The 19,419-nt window shown below is 41.2% G+C and overlaps 1 protein-coding gene across 1 annotated transcript in view; it reads right to left on the bottom strand.

Annotated features, from left to right (window-relative positions):
- The window catches only part of CELF5 (CUGBP Elav-like family member 5), a 210,032-nt gene that overhangs the window by 28,847 nt on the left and 161,766 nt on the right, over positions 1-19,419 (bottom strand). The window contains exons 3-9 of the mRNA XM_040321713.1: positions 13,008-13,056; positions 10,157-10,285; positions 9,638-9,717; positions 7,342-7,488; positions 858-1,002; positions 183-329; positions 13-78 (exon numbers count right to left, since the gene is read on the bottom strand). Coding sequence (XP_040177647.1) covers positions 13-78; positions 183-329; positions 858-1,002; positions 7,342-7,488; positions 9,638-9,717; positions 10,157-10,285; positions 13,008-13,056 — 763 coding nt within the window. The remainder of the gene's footprint in view (positions 1-12; positions 79-182; positions 330-857; positions 1,003-7,341; positions 7,489-9,637; positions 9,718-10,156; positions 10,286-13,007; positions 13,057-19,419) is intronic.

Consider the following 19,419-nt stretch of genomic DNA (forward strand, 5'->3'; position numbering starts at 1 on the left):
ACAGTAAGCTACCTGAATACTGCTGTACCCCAGGGAAGGAAGGGTGCAGGCTCTCCACTGTCAGTGCTGGACTTTGGGCTATAAAGGAAAGGCAAGAAAGCAAAGGTTAAACATGGTAGGTTGGCAATGCAATGGTGAGGGTTACTGCTATTTTACTTAAAGTACTTTACAGTACAACTAACCTGGGTATGGCATAATGCTATTGGTGTAAATTGTGTCCAAAGCTGGGTGACTGCTGGGAAATGGTACAAGCCCTGGAAATCCATTGGTTAGTGGAGCGACCAGGCCAGGTACTGTAGCAGTACCAATGACTGGCGGAGAATGAAGTCCTGTGGAGTAAATATAAACGAGCAAAAAATATAAATTAATAGCATAGCTTTAATAACAGCTGTACACAGTTGCTAAGCAACACGTCAGTGTCATTAACCAATGTATTCCTCCCAATGTCACTAAGCAACTTAACTCTTCTCAATGTTACTAAGCAACACAACTCCTGATATTATAAGGCTGCTTCCAGTGTTGCTAAGCAACTGAAACCCTTCTTTATACAAAGGAACTCTGTACACTATTGCAAAACATCTCCCCCTCCCAGTGTTGCTATGCAACGCAATTGCTTTCAGTGTCAAGACGCTACAAAAAAATATCTATTAACCATCTACATTTTTATACAGTAACGACAAATCTGGAGAAATATATCAAACATGCAGCATTTTATACGAATGTTACTATTCTAAAACAATATACAGTCACAATAAAGATTATAATTTTATCTCCTGGCATAATAAATATCAGTAATTTATGCCATCATGGTATATTCATAGTGTATAGCACTACAGTGCTTTTTACCTTTTTCTTACCTGATGCTGGTGTGATGGGTGTGGCTTGGAGCCCGTTCAGGTTGACAGCTCCTATTTGTTGAATATGGCATGGGGGAAACGCCACGCCAGGGCTCAGATAACTACCGTGTGATGTTGACAGAACAGTTGTCTGCTGCTGCATAAGCTATAATAGGCAAGCAATGCAAATCGGTTGGATGTTATACAAATCATGGTCAGCTCATAGTTGCAATTTTTTCAAAAACAATATGATTATAAGCAGTACAAGCCATAATTAGTTAGTAATCTGCTAAAATCTCCACTCTAAACATAATTTTGCTTTAGGTAGAGAATGACAAGGTCCGCCTCTGTGGAGACTACGTCCCTTAAAAAATAGGCTTTATATAATCTTAGCTTGTAAACACTAGCCTAAAAAGTAGCCATACCAGCAAGCGTGAAGCCCTAAAAGCCGCTTTTCAGCTCCAGTGTGCGAGGGCTCGACACAGATCTTTAAGGCAGTGCTGGCTCTAGTTGTAGAAAAAATGTAAGCATGATTCAAAGGGTGCTTATGTTTTCTGAAATCTCCTAAAGCTTGTATAAAGGGGTTGTAAAGGTTCGTTTTTTATTTTCGAAATAGGTTCCTTTAAGCTAGTGCATTGTTGGTTCACTTACCTTTTCCTTCGATTTCACTTATAAATGTTTCTCTGTCTCTCCTCAGTAAACTTGCCACCATCATCCGAGCGGTGGTTAGTCAGCCAGAACAACTTTCTGAACAGCTTACTGAGGAGGAACAGGAAGTGAGAAATTCAGACAAAGAAAAAAAACATTTAGAAGGGAAATTGAAGGAAAAGTGAACCAACAATGCACTAGCTTAAAGGAACCTATTTAGAAAATAAAAAAGTCGTACAACCCCTTTAAGCAACAGTGAGCACCCCCATGAAGACCTGTATTAAACACTGTTAGAATGGGGTTGAAGGGCACTTTGAGAGCTTTAAGAAATCACTCAAATCTCATAATGACCAAAGCTTCCTTTAAGACTAGTGATTGTATTCATAACCTAAGATCAATCAAAGCCCATGTGTTTAAGAGCTATGCTTAGATCCAGTGTAATGATAATCCTCTGGTGACCTTCTCCTTTGGGCTGGGTTCATGCCTCCGTGCGGAGCACAGCAGGGGTCCGGTGCGCCCCTGTTCACCGTTTCAGGTCCAATTTCAGTCTGAATTTTTGGCTGAGTTGGGACCTGAAATGGACCAGAAGATGCACAGGACTCCTGTGCAATTCGCTCTGCAGCCGTCCTGGAGCTGTGTGAACCGGCTCTCTTGAAAGCCGGTCACAGGCTCCTGACATGCAAATTGGATGCAGGGAAACCTGAATACAATTTGAAATAGTGTGAACCCAGCCTTAAACGTAGTTATATATGTAGCGCCCCCTTACTTTCAGTATGGGCACTACGCTAAAGTTAGTGGGGAATGGGAAAGTTATTTTGCTCCCATTCACAATTTGTTAAATTGCAGGGGTACTGTCCTTTCAGAACTGTCTTGTAGGTCAGTCTGCATTTCAGGGGTGCGCTTCCACCTCTGGGGTTCTGGCAGAGTTACTTTTGCCCAGCAGCCAATCAGAGGAGTTTTTCCCTCGCTGGGCATGCTGGGAAAGGGTATATCTGGGGCAGACGCCATTGATTCTAGGTCCGTTTTCGCGGGGTCTGAGTTCCAGGTGTGGCATCCACCTTCAGGGTGCACGCATCCATGGACCCCGCCACCATGGCCTACCTGGCTGGAGTTGCGCACCATGCGGAGCTTCATCCTGATGATGAGAAGGGCCCCAGCGACTTGCTGGGTCCCAACCTTTGCTGAGAGGATCCTAAGCTGAGAGCTGTGCGGTGGGGAATCGGCTCAGGGAGAACCCAGAGAGAGGTTATCCAGGAGGCCTGAACGAACCACCGGGGATCTGGTCACCACGATACTGACAGGTATGTTGCAGCTGTCAACTGGTGACCCTGACTGAACTTTACTGGGAGGATTCGCTCAATCCAATTTTTGCACCCTAAATCGCTAGGCCTGTGGCAGAGGTCCAGAGTCAGGCCTGTGGCAGAGGTCTGTTCCTCCCAGCGATTAACAAGTGACCCTTCGGCTGCCAGACTTGTGACAGAAGTCTGTCCGGGGGCACTTTACCCACTCTGGCTAGAGTGGCGATGAACTGATCTCATTATTATTAAGAGCAGGACTGCTCTCTCTATATCCAAGGCCTGATACTAAAGTTGCTCTTATGCTTCATCAAGCTCTCCTATCTTGTCTTATGTTGACGTTGGCCATGTTGGGCCTTGAGATAAAGCATTGAAGAAAACCCAATTGATGACTGGACTTTCGCTCATTGCCTCAACTCACTAGTATCACCCCTAGACACCCTGCCAGGTAACTCAATACGCCGATCTCACAAACAACCAGCGGCTCCTTCGGGGGTAGCGCTACACTTAGTTAGTCTGGTTGAAAAAAGACACAAGTCCATCTAGTCCTTTGCTATGCTGCTACTGCCTGTTAGCCCTACTGACCTCACTGGGAAATTATTTAACAGCAAACAATTAGGGAAAGCAGAGCAGAAACTGATGATACAAATTAATGCTGCTGGAAGTATCCTGTGTGTCTGTAAAATGTTCGTATAGTTGTACAACCATGCTCTTATCACCTTTACCAAAATCAATGCAAGGTGTTTTCACATTGATAAAATACATCCAACTCATTCTAGCATCATCAGGGAAAATCTAATTCAAGTAAGAGCCTGTACTTAAATACGTTTTTTTTTATATACGTATCCACATAGTGAATTTTTTTTGATGGTCGCTGTTTGTTAGTTTTGTTCTTAACCAAATGCACATAATAATGAAAATGGTGGGACAAAAGTATCAAGTCAATGGCAGAAAAGGCCGATCTGTTGTACACTTGTCACAACACAAGGGGGCAATCTTTCCCAACAATTCTCAGCCAAAATGAACTCATTCACTATTAGTTCGTTATCTGCCCCAGGGAAGCAGTACGGAGAATTTCTCTCTTCTAGCTGTGACGTACTATGTGTCTCTCCAGCTCTCAGCTGCATTTCCTTCCAATCCCAGCTCAGTCTCTTCCCTTTCCTAGCTGTCTATCTTTACGTCCCCAAGCTGTATATATATCTGCATTCTCTGCTTCATTTTTTCCAGTTGTGCTCCATCAATCACCAATCCATATTCCATTTCACGTTATCACAAGCCCCATCGTTCAACAGTGCAAGATTTATCACTTCTAATTTCCAGCTCCCTATCTCCAGGTCAAAGCTGTACATCTTCCATCTGTAAGTCCTTCTTTTTCACTTGCACTTTGGAATACAAATTATGACTCAATCTCATAGCTCATGTTCGGTTGCCAGTTACGTATAGCTTTTCTAACCCCCAGGATTCTGCGCTACATAAAATCAAATATCGAAATGCTAAATTCATATGCTTTCAAACCTACATTTATCTACAGACCTAGTAATAAACTTGTCAATGCTATGCATACCTTACTAAAGCTATGGAAGCCATGCAGCTTCTGTTTTGGTAGAGCAGTACGGTTGTCACAAAGTGAATTTCTAATAATTAGAGTTGAGCTTCAGATTTGAGTTGAACATGAGTTTCACCTGTATCCAGCTAAGTGAACAAACTTGCCATATCTGGCCAGTTCGCCACCCTGGGCCGTTATCTGCTGTTTTTTAAAAATTATCAGCCAGAAGTCTGTCGTATTGCGGTACTAGTATTACCACTGTGTTTGTAAACAGACTGGCCAGGGATGTCAGGTGATGTAAAAAAAATCACATTTTGTCAGTGATGACACTTAGCTTCTTTAGTCGGTTTCTTTACATACAGCAGTTACTCTGGGCATCTGTCATTTGCAACAGGGGTAGTGGTAAATGACCATCATCGGGCAGGGCTTTTTTTCTCGGAGAAAAGGTGCAGGAACTCACCCCCCTCCCCTAGGCCACGCCTGTCTCCACCTCTACACACCTCCTAGAACTGACCCCTTTAGAGAACAGGTACCCAAGTATAATTTAGGAGGTTATACAAGTAATTTGAATGGAAATTGTTAATAAAAAGCATGACTATGGTATTAACTTCGGCTTATGCTATTAGACAATGACCCCATCCCTTCCCCTAATAACCACACAAGACTTGAATGGGGTAAATTGGCCAAAGTGGCCATTTTATTAAGCAAAATATATATAACCCAATATTTATATTTATAACTCTCAATAATTAACATAAAACACATTAACCTTTTATTTAGAAACTTCCAGTATTTCTTACCACCCTGGGGCACAAGTTCCAATCGGCATAACCCATCACTGTACCTGCTAGTCCCTTCTAGGCCTCCAGCTGTTAAAAACCTCTGATTTAGAGACAACTAGCAGGTACCCATATACCAACTGGGAGCGGTACCTCAGACTGGTCCCTAACCATGCCTTCTAGGTGCCCATCTGACCTAGCAAGGACCTTTCCCCCCGCCACCAGGTCCGCCCCTATCGGCCATCCCAAAAAAAAAACATACCTGTAAAATAATTATCCCTTCAAAACAGGGCAGGATGGTGGGAAGCTTCTTACCCCCTGCGCTCCTCGTGGCGACTGGCCCCTCCCCTTCCTTTTCCTCTTCTAAGCTAAAACCTCCTCCTCCCCCTTTGGCTCAGACAACCCCACGCTGACCCAGCGTCCTGGAGGCTCCGCCCCGTTACCCCTGTCATGCCGGCCCTCCACTTACACCTGCGGCGTTGCTCTGTGCCTCTTTATGTAGTAAAATGCACAAACCATTAGAATTATCTAGCACTTAACAAAGTAAGCTCATAGACACTTCCAGACGATTTCAACAGGCCCATATCCCGCAAAGACACAGCCCTATATTCTGCAAAGAAACAGCCCCATATCCAGCAAAGAGACATCCCCATATCCAGCAAAGAGACAGGCCTCATATCCAGCAAAGAGACATCCCCATATCCAGCAAAGAGACAGGCCTCATATCCAGCAAAGAGACATCTCCATATCAGCCAGTGCAACAAAGAGACAGCCCAGGGCAGCAAAACATGCCCAGTGCAACAAAGAGACAGCCCAGAATATCAAAGAGACAGCACATGGTAGCAAAAAGAGCCCGGACCAGCAAAGAGATAGCCTCAGCAGGCACAGCACATCCCCATTAAGCAGCATTGTCACTAAACTAAAAGCTTTTCTCCACAGCACACAACACTTAACAGGAGGCTGAGGAGGAGGACAAGCTACCTACCCACATGATCCAATGATCATCCGCATGGGCGCACCACACCTAGCTTTCACACAGCAAGTTGGCTGGTGCCAAAACAGGCTTCCAGGTGGTCTGCATTGAGAGGTGGAGCAGAGTGCAGATCACTCTGCATTCTGCTCTCTCGGCTGCAGCTGTTTGATCCCTCTGCAGCCTCCCTGCTTTGTTACAGGCAGCAGGCTACAAACACAAGTGTGTCTTGCCTACAGTCAAGCATGGTGGTGGGAGTGTCATGGTCTGGGGCTGCATGAGTGCTGCTGTCACTGGGGAGCTACAGTTTATTGAGGGAACCATGAATGCCAACATGTACTGTGACATACTGAAGCAGAGCATGATCCCCTACCTTCAGAGTCTGGGCCTGCAGGGCAGTATTCCAACATGATAACGACCTCAAACACACCTCCAAGACAACCACTGCCTTGCTAAAGAAGCTGAGGGTAAGGGTGATGGCCTGGTCAAGCATGTCTCAAGACCTAAGTCCTATTGAGCATCTGTGGAGCATCCTCAAACAGAAGGTGAAGGACCGCAAGGTCTCTAACACCCACCAGCTCCATGATATCATCATGGAGGAGTGGAAGAGGACTCCAGTGGCAACCTGTGAAGCTCTAGTGAACTCCATGCCCAAAAGGGTTAAGGCAGTGCTGGAAAATAATGGTGGCCACACAAAATATTGACACTTTGAGCCCAATTTGGACATTTTCACGTAGGGGTGTACTCAATTTTGTTGCAAGCGGTTTAGACATTAATGGCTGTGCGTTGAGTTATTTTGAGGGGACAGCAAATTTACACTGTTTTGTATAACACTGTACACTCACTACTTTACATTGTAGTAAAGTGTTATTTCTTCAGTGTTGTCACATGAAAAGATATAATAAAATATTTACAAAAATGTGAGGGGTGTACTCACTTTTGTGAGATACTGTATTTGCCCTGAGGACACAGAATTGTTTAATGTTCATATATGCTGTAAACATGCAGCCTACACCGATTTAGTTCAGGTGTACATGCAAGCGTGGTTACACATCAGACTGAGAATAGTGAAAATGAGTCCCACTTGTAACACTGACCTAAAACAGTTATATAACTGTTCACATAAAATGTTGCATGCTTGTAATCCGTCAAGGGAATTTTGTTTAAAATCCATTGCACGAGTTAGTAGCAGCAGCAATTACTAGTCGGTGCTAGTTTACAACCCATACTACCTGTGTTTTCTGACAAAGCAAGCAGGAACACTTACCGCTTGTGCATATGCACTGTATGGACTTATGGGGAGTGCTAATGATGGGGTAAAGATTCCCAGCTGACCAACCATTTGTTGCATCCGGCGCAATGTTCTCTCCTTATCTGTATCCGCAAATTTAACCACAAGGCTGGATGAGGCACCCTGGTAGTATAGGGTAAAAAACAGTGTAAATAGTATGACTGTTATTAGAGTAAAGAATGGACACATTACAAACATGTAGTTATAAACTGGTAATGAACAACTATGTTTCATGCAGCATAAATAGATAATATAAAACAAGCATCAGAATTCAGTTTACTTTAGAGTGGAACTCCAGAAATTGTCTTTATTGACAAGAGGCAACAACCATCATACTAGTGAAAATAGTGTATGGAGGCTTGGCCTCCTAATGTAGTTCTAAATTGGTTAAATAAGTATCCATTGCAGAAGTAAAGGTAAAAAAACAAAGAAAAAGAGAGGGGAAAAGCATCAGCCCATGCGAGATAAATTGAGTTTACTTTAGAGTGGAACTCCAGAAATTGTCTTTATTGCCAACCAACTTGGCATGATGTAACTAGCTTTATCTTATATCTGGAGAGATTCTTGAGATGCTAAAAAACATTGTATTAGCCTGCACTACATACTACTGAATTTATGTATTTATGGATAAATGTAGCTACGATCTGCTTCTTTCGTCAATGAATTCAATGTGTTCTCTGATTGATTGAGGTGAATATTATGAGATCAAGATCCTTTCTACTTCATCCAATTAGAAAATACTTGGATTCACTGGAAAACAGGAGTGCCCCCTCTGTGTAATTAACAACTCTGCTTGAGCAGGATCCAGAATAACGTGGTTATCACTGTATCTAGTACAGGCTATTACAGTCGTTTTCAGCACCCCCCAGTGGCCCCCCAGGCATAGGATATGGATAATTATATAGTGCGAAGTCAGACCAATATGAATTGACAATAAAGATAAAACCTGGAGTTCAGCTTTAAGAGAAGTAAGGTGAAGGCAGCCACTGCTGACTTCTCCTTCCAACAATGCTAGCTATTTTGCTGACCAAATCATGCTGACCAAATGGATTATGTATTTTAAGTCACCAACCTGAAACAAGTATGCAGATCAGGAGTTATGAGTTTGTATTTACATGCAGTCCGCTAGCTAGCAATTTCAGAAGAAGACCACCATATTTTTTTCAGTGTGGGTTTTTTTCAGCTGACTAATGCCTTGTACACAAGGTTGGACTTTTGACCATGCAAAAGTCAGCCGTAAGTCCATCGGAAGTCCGACAGAAAGATAGAGAACAGGTTCTCTATCTATGGTCCGTCAGACTTCCGACAAAAAAAGTCAGATGGAGGCTACACACGGCCGGACTTTCCAAAAAAAAAAGCTGACTTTTTTTCTCGGAAAGTCCGGCAACGTGTACGAGGCATAAGGAGAGGTTTCTGTGTGGCCTGTAAGAAAAACCCAATCACTTTTCAATTAGCTAGTGCTTGTTAGAAAAGAACCCAAGAGTTTAAATAACATTTTGGTAATTTTGATAATATATCTTTCTTTACCTTACGATTTTTATAAACTGCTATATGTAATTGTACAATAGGTTAACTACGTTGTTGAAGAAAGATATCTTTCTTTCTTAAAGAATTTTAGGTAAAAAAAATGTTTTGTTAAATGATCAGTAGTTCTATAATTAACAATTCAAATACAAACAACATCTCTCAATTACAAAGATCAATACAGATGGTTGTCAAACATGTAGTTGAAAACATATTTAAAAAATGATTTTAGGCAAGTTAAATCAACAAAGTTTTGACACCATAGAACCAATGTTCTACCAGCTATGCATCCTTCTATCGTAGAGATTGTAGGTGAAGTGAAAGGCACAAGAGGCAACAATCATCATACTGGTAAAAATAGTGGAGGCTTGGCCTCCTAGTGTAGTTCTAAATAGGTTAAATAAGTATCCATTTCAGAAATAAAAGTATAAAACAAAGAAAAAGAGAGGGGAAAAGCGTCAGCCCATGTGAGATAAAGGCGAGCAAAAAAAAAAAAAAGGAAGGGGGATAAGGAAAGAGGAAGAAAGTGTAGTCTGTATCGGCAGAAAAGGTGAGGAGGGCCGCCTCAGGATTTACTAGTCAATAGATAGATATCTGATCCATGGATCCCACATCTTATCAAACTTTGCGGTGTTATTATAGAAGATGCAGGTGAGCTAAACTAACCATAATCCAGTTAAGCTTCCTTAAAGAATTTTAAAACATTACCAGGTTGTTGCTTAGTGTGGCCAGGATATGCATAACTTACTGGCATTGTCTGACTTCCATGGAGGGCATGTATCGCTGCCTGAGCTTCAGCGTGAGACGAAAACTTTACAAAAGCACAGCCTAAAAAAGAAAACAGTACAGAGACTGCTAAGAATCCACTGTTCAAATGTTAATATTATCATAGTTTAATAAAAAAATATCACTAACTACTTTCCACAAACATACATACTGGCATAAACACTGTAATCGAAGCTACGCCCTAAGACCCTACATCCTTCCCTCAAACCTTGGCTTAAAGCTGCCTCCTCAATTTCCCACCTGCTATAAAGGGTGCAGTGACTGTTTAATGTGTACAGAAGCAGTAATTTAGACAGAAAGCAGTGCTCTCCCATAGTGGTGGGGATATCAAGTAAAACACTGCATCAGAAATACCTTGCATGGCACAACGGAATGGACATTCAATTAAAGGCCTACAAGCCACGGGTCTTTAAAAGGTTGTGTAATCCAAGCCTTTTTTTTCTCAGATCAGCTAAAAGAACAGCCCACTTTCTGAACTTACCTTTGCTGCTTCCATCAGGCCCCCGTAGAACAGAACATTCCTCAATAGATCCAAATGCTTGAAACATGCTGGTCACCTCTTCTTCTGATTGTTGTTTGCTCAGCATCCCCACAAACAGTTTGCGGTCACCTACGGCCCAATATTAAAGTTAGTGCCAGCTGCCACATTCTATACTGGGGTTTACAGATGTATCTGACAAGAATGAAAATGCCATTTGTGAAGGCGATATCAAAATATATTGGTGTTATATACTACAAGGGGCCTAGCAAGTGGGGTTTTCAAGACAGGCAGCACATTTCAATCCACCTAACAGTACTTTTCTTACCTCACATTGATTTATTATATAGCAAACCGTAATGGGGCACATATACAGGTTGATTACCTTGATAGATTAACCTGCTTTACAGATAGGATTCCAATAACCATGAGATACATGTTGGAAAAATGACTCCTTTAACCAATGGATGTGTTCTGCACTGGTATGGTAGATACAGATGGGTGATGACCACCCATCTGTCAATCCCCAGTTTCAGCCAGATGTTCACCACTGAAGATGAATTCCAGGATCACTAATGAAGCCTCGTACACACGACCGAGGAACTCGATGGGCGAAACACAACGTTTTTCTCGTCGAGTTCCTTGTTAGGCTGTCGAGAAACTCGACAAGCCAATTTTCTCGATTCCCGTCAAGGAAATAGAGAACATGTTCTCTTTTTGGTTTTTTGACAGTTTCCTCGACGAAAATGTACACACGACCGGTTGTACACTCGGTCGTGTGTACGAGGCCTGAGACATTAGGAACAAGGGTACAAAGACATCCATTGGAAAATGCAGTCATTGCACAATTGGACTGAAATTTTGTCTAGTCACTACACAAATTTATGTCAGTTGCCCAAGCTTGTCTTTTCTAACCCCTACATGGGAAATTATTTTCAGATTAGGTTACAATGGCACAATGCAAGGTGAAAACCGACCTGTATATGTGAAATTTGTTGCCTGGAGGCCCATTCACAGTGGGTCTTATGTATCAACATGGTCTGACCTAGAAATTGAGTTATTCCCCAATAGCCATCAATCAGATTCAAACTTTTAAGGTAAATCTGATATTATTTGGTGGATAAAGAATAGCAATCCCAGTTTTTACTGAGAACACTTTGATACATAATATTTGCCCAATTCAAACAACTTAATTCACATCATGACAATCTATTTGTATGCCAACATAAAATGCCATTTATTACACTATTGATGTATATGCAGTACACTGAAAATGAACGATAAATGACACAAAATACTACATCCTACACATGCAGGGTTTACTCATGCACATACAGCAACTGCACAACCACTGCAGATTGTAATACTGTGTTGAATGACATTCATGTGACCGAAAAATGACAAATGTATTGACTGAACAATATGTTAATCTCTTATACATATAACAGTGTGTACATATTCCTCAGGGTGATTCAAATGTATACATTTTCATGCAATTAGAATGGCATTATTACATCTACCACATGCCTGTGGACTTAGCACAATAGCACGCACTCATGTGTAATTCATGCAGAGTGGCAGACAAATGTCAGCGACCCACTAAACATTCCACAATATTGTATTGACATACTACACACAGCTGATACAGACCCCCCTTTCTCCCCCACACACATGCTGCACAGAGCATCCTACTCCCTCTACCTCCCATCTTGCATGCTCTGTTGCACTTGTTTCTCTCTCTCTCCAAAAACCCCCTCCACACAGACACACACCAGGCCCCCCTCTCATCCCCAAGAGCCTCTCTTTTTCTTTCTCCACCCCCTGACTGGCAATTTCACATGCCGTCCGGCAACCATGAAGATGTGTGTCTGAAGCTGAAAGCATCATCTGGTTGCCATGGCAATAGGCTTTGCCGGCACGCGGAGTGCCAGGATGGTGGTGATGAATATTGCAAGGATTTAAGGAGTGCTCAGCTGCTGCAGACAGTGGTGGCAAAATCAGGTCAGGGAGGCTGGGCTAAGCAGGGGGATGTTGGGACTCATGACTATATAATGATGATGATAAGTATCCTTGCAATAATAATAAGCATTCTAGTAGTAAATGCATCTCTCTTGAACAATGCATGTTGCAAAATGTAATAGAGAATCCAGACATTCGCATACACATGTATTCTCATGATCACTCCTCATCTCAATTTAGTACATCAGTGTTTAAAAACAATCTTATAGCATAACTGACTACTCAGTATGCACAGTGATGCTGATAACATATACAACAAAGCACATCGCAACAGGCACTGACTACCGACACAATAAGAATGAAAGCACTGCCCAGTATTACAATGATACACATAATGACATATACATATAATTCAATCATCGTACAATATGATGGTGCACAATAAAGACAGATTTTTTTAAGATAATAGTGGTTCAAAACCAAGCCTTAGCTCTAATAAGTCCAAATCTATAGAAAACAGCCATCTGAAATAAGAGAAAACATTGTAGAGGCCGGATTTAATCATGGATGATATTACAAATGTCTTGATTGAGAGCCACCAATCTGTCCATGAACCATGTTCAATGCTTTCAGCTATCAAATGATGATGAGTCTCCACACAGTGACAATGACCATGGCTCTCGGTATGATTCTGCAGTAATGAACATGCTGTGCTGTATAATGATACAGTGGAAATGCACATTGATGTTGAACACTCTGTGATATAGGGTGTATAATAATCAATGTTTTACATGAACACATAGGCCCGCATGATGATGGTTCTCTGAACTCAGGGATTCAGGATTGTTTTGGAAGACACTGCTAAGTATTTTCCCAGTTCTCATTGGATACATACCTCCCCGACTTTCGCTGTCTGCGGGCTTCACCTGAATGGGCCGTGCCATCTGGAACCAGAGAACACGCGGGATAAATGACCCAGATCTTTATTTAATACTGAAAAATGTATAGATTTAATTTTTTATGCTTGTGCCACATTGCACTAGCTCAAAATGAAGGGTCATACTTGTCCTGCAAACATCAAACAGGTATAATAATTTATTCAGTGCCAAAGATGTCATATATTTACATTATTTTGATCATTTTAAGTGATTTTTTTTAAAAACATTTGCAAAATGTGTGCTTTTTTGATTTGCTTTTTTGATTTGTCATGAAAATTTGAAGTAATAGCAATGTCCAACATACATATACCAAAATAAATTACCCAATACTATTGGGTTTCTTTAAAGAAAAACTAATTTGCACCTGAGCACCACAAACTGAAAGCGCTATTTAATTCATTTTTAGTATTCAAAGCAAACTCACCCATCCATAAATATTTCCATGCTTTAGTTTGTTGAGAAATCACTTTGAACCCCCCACCCCATCATTAAAAGCTGTGGTCATCTAGAGTAAGGGCAGATGATTAAGGTATTATTTACTTCCTGTGATCCATCTGCTCTTACCTCAGGCATGCAGGCGTGCTTAACTGAGAAAAAAAACTCCTCCCCTCCTGGGATGCATGACATCATTTTAGCCTAGGCCAGAAACCAGGAAGCAAATGGAAAAATGCAAATATTTTAAAACAAGTAAATACATTTTGTGCCATCTTATCAACGCTGCTAGATCATGTATCATATGGCAGTGGAGAGATACGAGCCCTCCCACAATTCTTACTTGGGTCACACGAGTGGAAGAGGTTAATAGGATGGAGGATTTATTATTATCGGCTCAAAATCGAAAGAAGACATATCTAGAAACTTGGGGCCAATGGAATACATTTAAATTCTCGGAGGAAGGGAGTTCCCTCTTTGCTTCTGAGAAAGGAGAGGGGGGCCTTAGGGGTGCCCTCACTTCTCTGGATGATGGATAGTAAATACACCTTTACCTCTGTACATTTCCCCTTTAATTCTGACTCCCCCTCCCCTATCAGTGTCCCTTTTTTTTTTTCTCTCCCTTCTTTTCTCTTTCTGTCCTTTTTTACTTAGGAATTCTTTCTCTTATGGGGTTTTCTTACTTTATTATTTTTCCTCTTCAGATATGTAGAGGTCTTTCTTCTTAGTAAAGTATGTCGTCGGGGCATACAAGAGAAGCAGGTCCAATGGAAGACAGAATGGGGACTATCCCAAATAACTAGTTATTGTTTTTTCTGTAGATCTACTTAAGATAGGAGTAACGTGGTTAATTGGATTTTGAATGTATTCGTTGGAGCTCATATGATTGAAGGATTAATGAAATTGTTTAATTGTATGACAATTAAAATAAAGAAATAATAATAATAATAAAAAAAGTAAATACAATAAACCTTCCTATCCTATTTACTAATGCTAGCAGCATAACGATTAAATACAGTCAGTGTTAATTAAGAAAGTTTAGCTCTGCTTTAAGGCATTATAGAGTTCTGGGGTGATACATAATGTGCAGGAATCCCTAATGTTTAGTACTATGGAGGAATTGCTTTTTCTCCCACTTCATCCTAAGATAACTAGCCCCAGTGGGGTATCTGCAAATCCCAATTTGAGTCATGTTTTCCATATTTTGCACTGAAAGGCTGAAACAGTTGTGTTCAAGCTAAAATTACAAAAATTTATAATTCTGTAAATGTAGACTGTATCTGTGCCATAAGAGAGCATTTCTGGATGCAATTAACCACAGAGGCATACATTAATTTCCATGACCCCACCCATTATCCTAAAGCAAGGGACAAAACCTTGGAATTATGTTGGAAATTATGGCATCCAAACACCTTCTGTGAATGCACACTGTACTTTACTGCCTATAGGTCAGCGAAAATAAACAGATTGCTTAATGTGGATCAGTGTACTTTGTATATTTGCTGTTCACATATATAAATAAGGAAGTCCACACATTACCAAGTTCTACAGTATGTTACTAGAGATATGTATATGCAGGATGGATATTTATTTGATGCATTCGGTGACCTGCCCATTTAATATATTCCCTGTTTAGAATAGACTGATTGACAAAACGCTAATCATCAGCTAAGAAAAAAGAGTAAAATGCAGAATAAGTAATATTCATCATATTGCTGTGCTGCCCCGTGGTGCTGACCCAGAACACATCACCAATAAATAGGCTAGCTTGTCTCTCAAATACAGAATATGTATGAGCTGACTGTGCAAAACAGACAACCTACATAGCAGCTTGGAAATTCACCTGCCTAAAGTGACCTTTGACACATACCACTTTAAAAGCTTAAAGTGAACTGAAAGCTCTAAATACTTAGTAAATGCTATCACTTAATGATTGCATTACAATTACATCCATATTATGTGTTTAAGAAAATAAGCAATTATTGAACTTCATTTTGTTCATGACATCTTATTCTTCTCGTTAGTGATGGAATGTTTATTGCTATTCTACATGGTTGACAGCTAAGAAATGTCATGCCAGTGCTGCCGATTGCTGCTATTCTTGGGATTGAAGGAAATATGGATAACATACCTAATACGGGCAACAAGAATATACACAATTGCAAGTTAAACATAGATTTCTGCATTGGTAAAGCTCTGAATTGAATGTGTTACCTTTAATAGATTAAATAGCCCCAAGTATCCATAGGGACTGGTTAGTGTGTTTAGTCTGCATCATCTCTAGGGCTAATCACAGTATTGGCTTCAGATCAGTGAGCTTGAATATGTGTAAGCCTATACCATGTGCAATTTGGATCTCATTAGAGAGCTAAAGAAAGAAAGTTCAGTGAACACATGGTTTCTACGCATGATAAAGTTAAGCAATAACAAATGCTACTGAAAAACAAATATATATGTTTTTGTTTTTTTTATTAAATTGTATCATAAGACAATATTTTTATTTTAGATTTTGATAGAACGGTCATTGGTTAGAAACGTTGTCCTTTATTATTGTCTATATCCCCGTTTGGGAGATTCAGTCTCTCTCTCTCTGTTTGTCCTAAAGACCATTGTCACTGGGACATAAAGTGAAGAAGAACGTGGAAATCTTCCAATGGGGGGACACTGGTTGCGATAACAGCTGTCCAAGAGGGGATTTTGCATGCTATGAAAAGATTTTTTTCTCACTTTCCAGTTGTGTTTACAAAATAGGAAGTAAAGGTTCCCCATTGAGGTACAGATGGAAAAAAGCACCTGACTTTGGTTTCACCATTGCCTCCTCCATTAAAATTGTTTTCGCTTTAGTTATAATTTGAATAAATAGAGAAAGAGAACAAGAGCAGTGATACTTTTTATGATTTACTATAACATCTCAACCTAATTCATGAACTGAAATGTCCCTCATTCTGTTGAGAAGAGGTACTATTTGCGCCTGTCCACTTTCTAGAAACCTGCCCCAAACTGCTCTGCAACAGGTGTCTGCATGACTGTCACTTTTAGCTACCCAGGACTGCAGGTGTCGCAGAGCCATCTCTAGCTGTAGCCTGATTTCCACAAAATAGAAGTGTCACTCTGTAAGTTGATTAATAAATTCCCCTCACAGTGCATAGGGATGAACCATAAGAAGCCCCATTCATAGGCTAGATTTCAGTTACTATATGTGCTCCCCTACGTTTATTTCATGCACCATTCACTAAGACCACATCTCTCTTTATACATTTTGCATACCAATAATGTGGTAATGAAATATAACATTTTTTATTCCTTTTTGTAGGCTTATATAACAAGGTAATGCAATAAATTATTGAAAAGGGTATGCCTACAAGCGCCTAAGGCCCCGTGTACACGACCGAGTTTCTCGGCAAAAAACAGCAAGAAACCCTGCTGGGATTTTTTTTTGGCTGAGGAAACCGGTTGTGTGTACATTTTTCGACGAGGAAACTGTCGAGGATCCCGTCGAGCCAAAAAGAGAGCATGTCTTCTTTTTCCTCGACGGGAATGGAGAAACTTGCCTTGTCGAGTTCCTCGACAGCCTAACAAGGAACTCGAAGAGGAAAACAATGTGTTTCGCCCGTCGAGTTCCTCGGTCGTGTGTACGAGGCTTAAGACTCCCATCGAGGAAAAAGAGAACTTGTTCTCTTTTTTCTCATCGAGTTCCTCGACGGTTTCCTCGATGAAAAACGTACACACGACCGGTTTCCTCGGCAAAAAAGCTCTCCCACCAAGTTTCTTGATGGATTCTGACGAGTTTCTCGGTCGTGTGTACGAGGCCTTAAAGTTTTGCCAGTAAGGCCAACTAGGAACCAAACAACTACACTATTTTCTAAATGCTACCTAGAAAATAGTGTACGGTCAAAGCCATGTTTGTAGCATTGGATTTCAGTTCTCCCCCATTGGCCCCCTCCATTTCTAGGCAGTGTATGTACTGTATACATATCTGCTTCTATGTTCAGCCTGAGGCTCAGATTCTGGAAACTGCTTTGTGCAATTTGTATATATCAGAAGAATACCTGCTTCTGTCTGATGAATCTGAAGTACTGTGGTCATTGAACCAAGTATACCCGAGAACGCCCTTTTGAAGCTTTTGAACTAAAAGAGGAGTTCTTGGATATACTCATAGTTTTGTGCATTTGGGTGTTTTCACTAAACTAGTTATATTAAAGGCTAAGTTCACCTTTTCCAGGGAACAGCCTATGCAGTGATGGGACCCCAGTATATATGAAAAAACTGTATAGCCTTTTTATTAATTCTATCATCATACTTGTAGACTATTTGGGCCCCCCAGATTCCGGGCTGAAAACTTCCAGTTAGCAATCCCCACATCTTGCCTCATTGCAAAGCATTGGACACTTACATCCAACATTACAGAAGTGAAAACCAATGGATTTCACTTCCTAGCAATAAGGCAGGACGTAGAGATTGCTAGCCAGGCTTACTGGAAGGCCCAAAAGGCCTACAAGTATAACAATAAATGTAATGAACATTTTACAAAGAAGCATAGTTTTTATACCTATTGGGGCCTTTTGACTGCATAAGCTGTTTTCTGGAAATGGTGGACTTAACCTTTAAATCTAGGTTCACTTTTGATCTTCTTCAAGGGCTCTTGGAGCGTTTTTAATGTATGATTGAAAACACATTACATTTTTAGGTGTTTTCAGGCTTGAGCTTCTTGATGTAGCCATTGAAAAGCTAGTTATTAAAGCGGTCCTCCACCCTAAAGTGGAGTCCCGCTGATCGGAACCCTCCCCCCTCCGGTGTCACTTTTGACACCTTTCAGGGGGGAGGGGGGTGCAGACACCTGTCTAAAGACAGGTATTTGCACCCACTTCCGGCCACACGATACGGGCGAAAGACGGGCATTCCGTCACATCCCGTCTGTCGCCCGTTGTGTGCTGGGAACACTCGGCTCCCAGCACACAGCGTGTGAGCCAATCGGCGGGCGCAGCGCGACTCGCGCATGCGCCGTAGGGAACCGGGCAGTGAAGCCGCAGCGCTTCACTTCCTGGTTCCCTCAGCGTGGATGGCGGGGGGAGCAGCAGAGTGACGAGCGATCGCTCGTGCTCTGCTGCGATCGGCGCTGGACTCCAGGACAGGTAAGTGTCCTATTATTAAAAGTCAGCAGCTGCAGTATTTGTAGCTGCTGACTTTTAATATTTTGTTCCCATGGCACATCCGCTTTAAGAAAAGGAAGGGCATGAAATCACATTAAAAATGTGTTACATTATTTTTTAGTGTCTTTCAGGATCTCCAATTGAAGTGTATAGCAATCCAACACATGATAAGCTTGTATACTTTTTCAAGCTTCAGACTTCAAGCTTCATCCCACACAAAACTGTGGAACATTGGGCAGCTATCTTCACTTCATACATTAGTCACTCATACAGACTTGCATCTGTGGATGTAGAGGTTCAGTGGCTCAGATTATATGGATCTCTCTTAGGATACTCTTTACTGTTCTTTGATTGGTACACTCAAAAATAGTCAAATTTTGACTTGATCTTCTCAAGATCTTAAAATGTATTGTTACTCTACTTCCCTGTTACAGTATTATTTACGCTGCCAGTTTTTGCCAGTAGCGAAAGAGACTTAGGGTCAAATTTGATTTCACACAGCTGTAATGTCATAAAAAGCTATGTGGCATAGCACTGAGGTTTTCAATTATAGGCGATGACAACCATGGCAGTTGAATGGATTTCTTGACAGTGGGATGAGGGCTGCATATTGTTTGAGGCAGTACAGATATAAGTTTGATATATAGACGTCTGAATGGAGAGCTGAGTTTGCAGGTGTAATATACAGGACAATGGGTGTAGTGTAATTTGTATCTGTCTGCTATAGCTGCATGTAGCGATATTAGTGAACAGAGTAACACATTCTGACATGTAAGGTTAATTGGTA

This window comes from Rana temporaria, chromosome 1, assembly GCF_905171775.1.
Source record: "Rana temporaria chromosome 1, aRanTem1.1, whole genome shotgun sequence".
Lineage (NCBI taxonomy): Eukaryota > Metazoa > Chordata > Amphibia > Anura > Ranidae > Rana > Rana temporaria.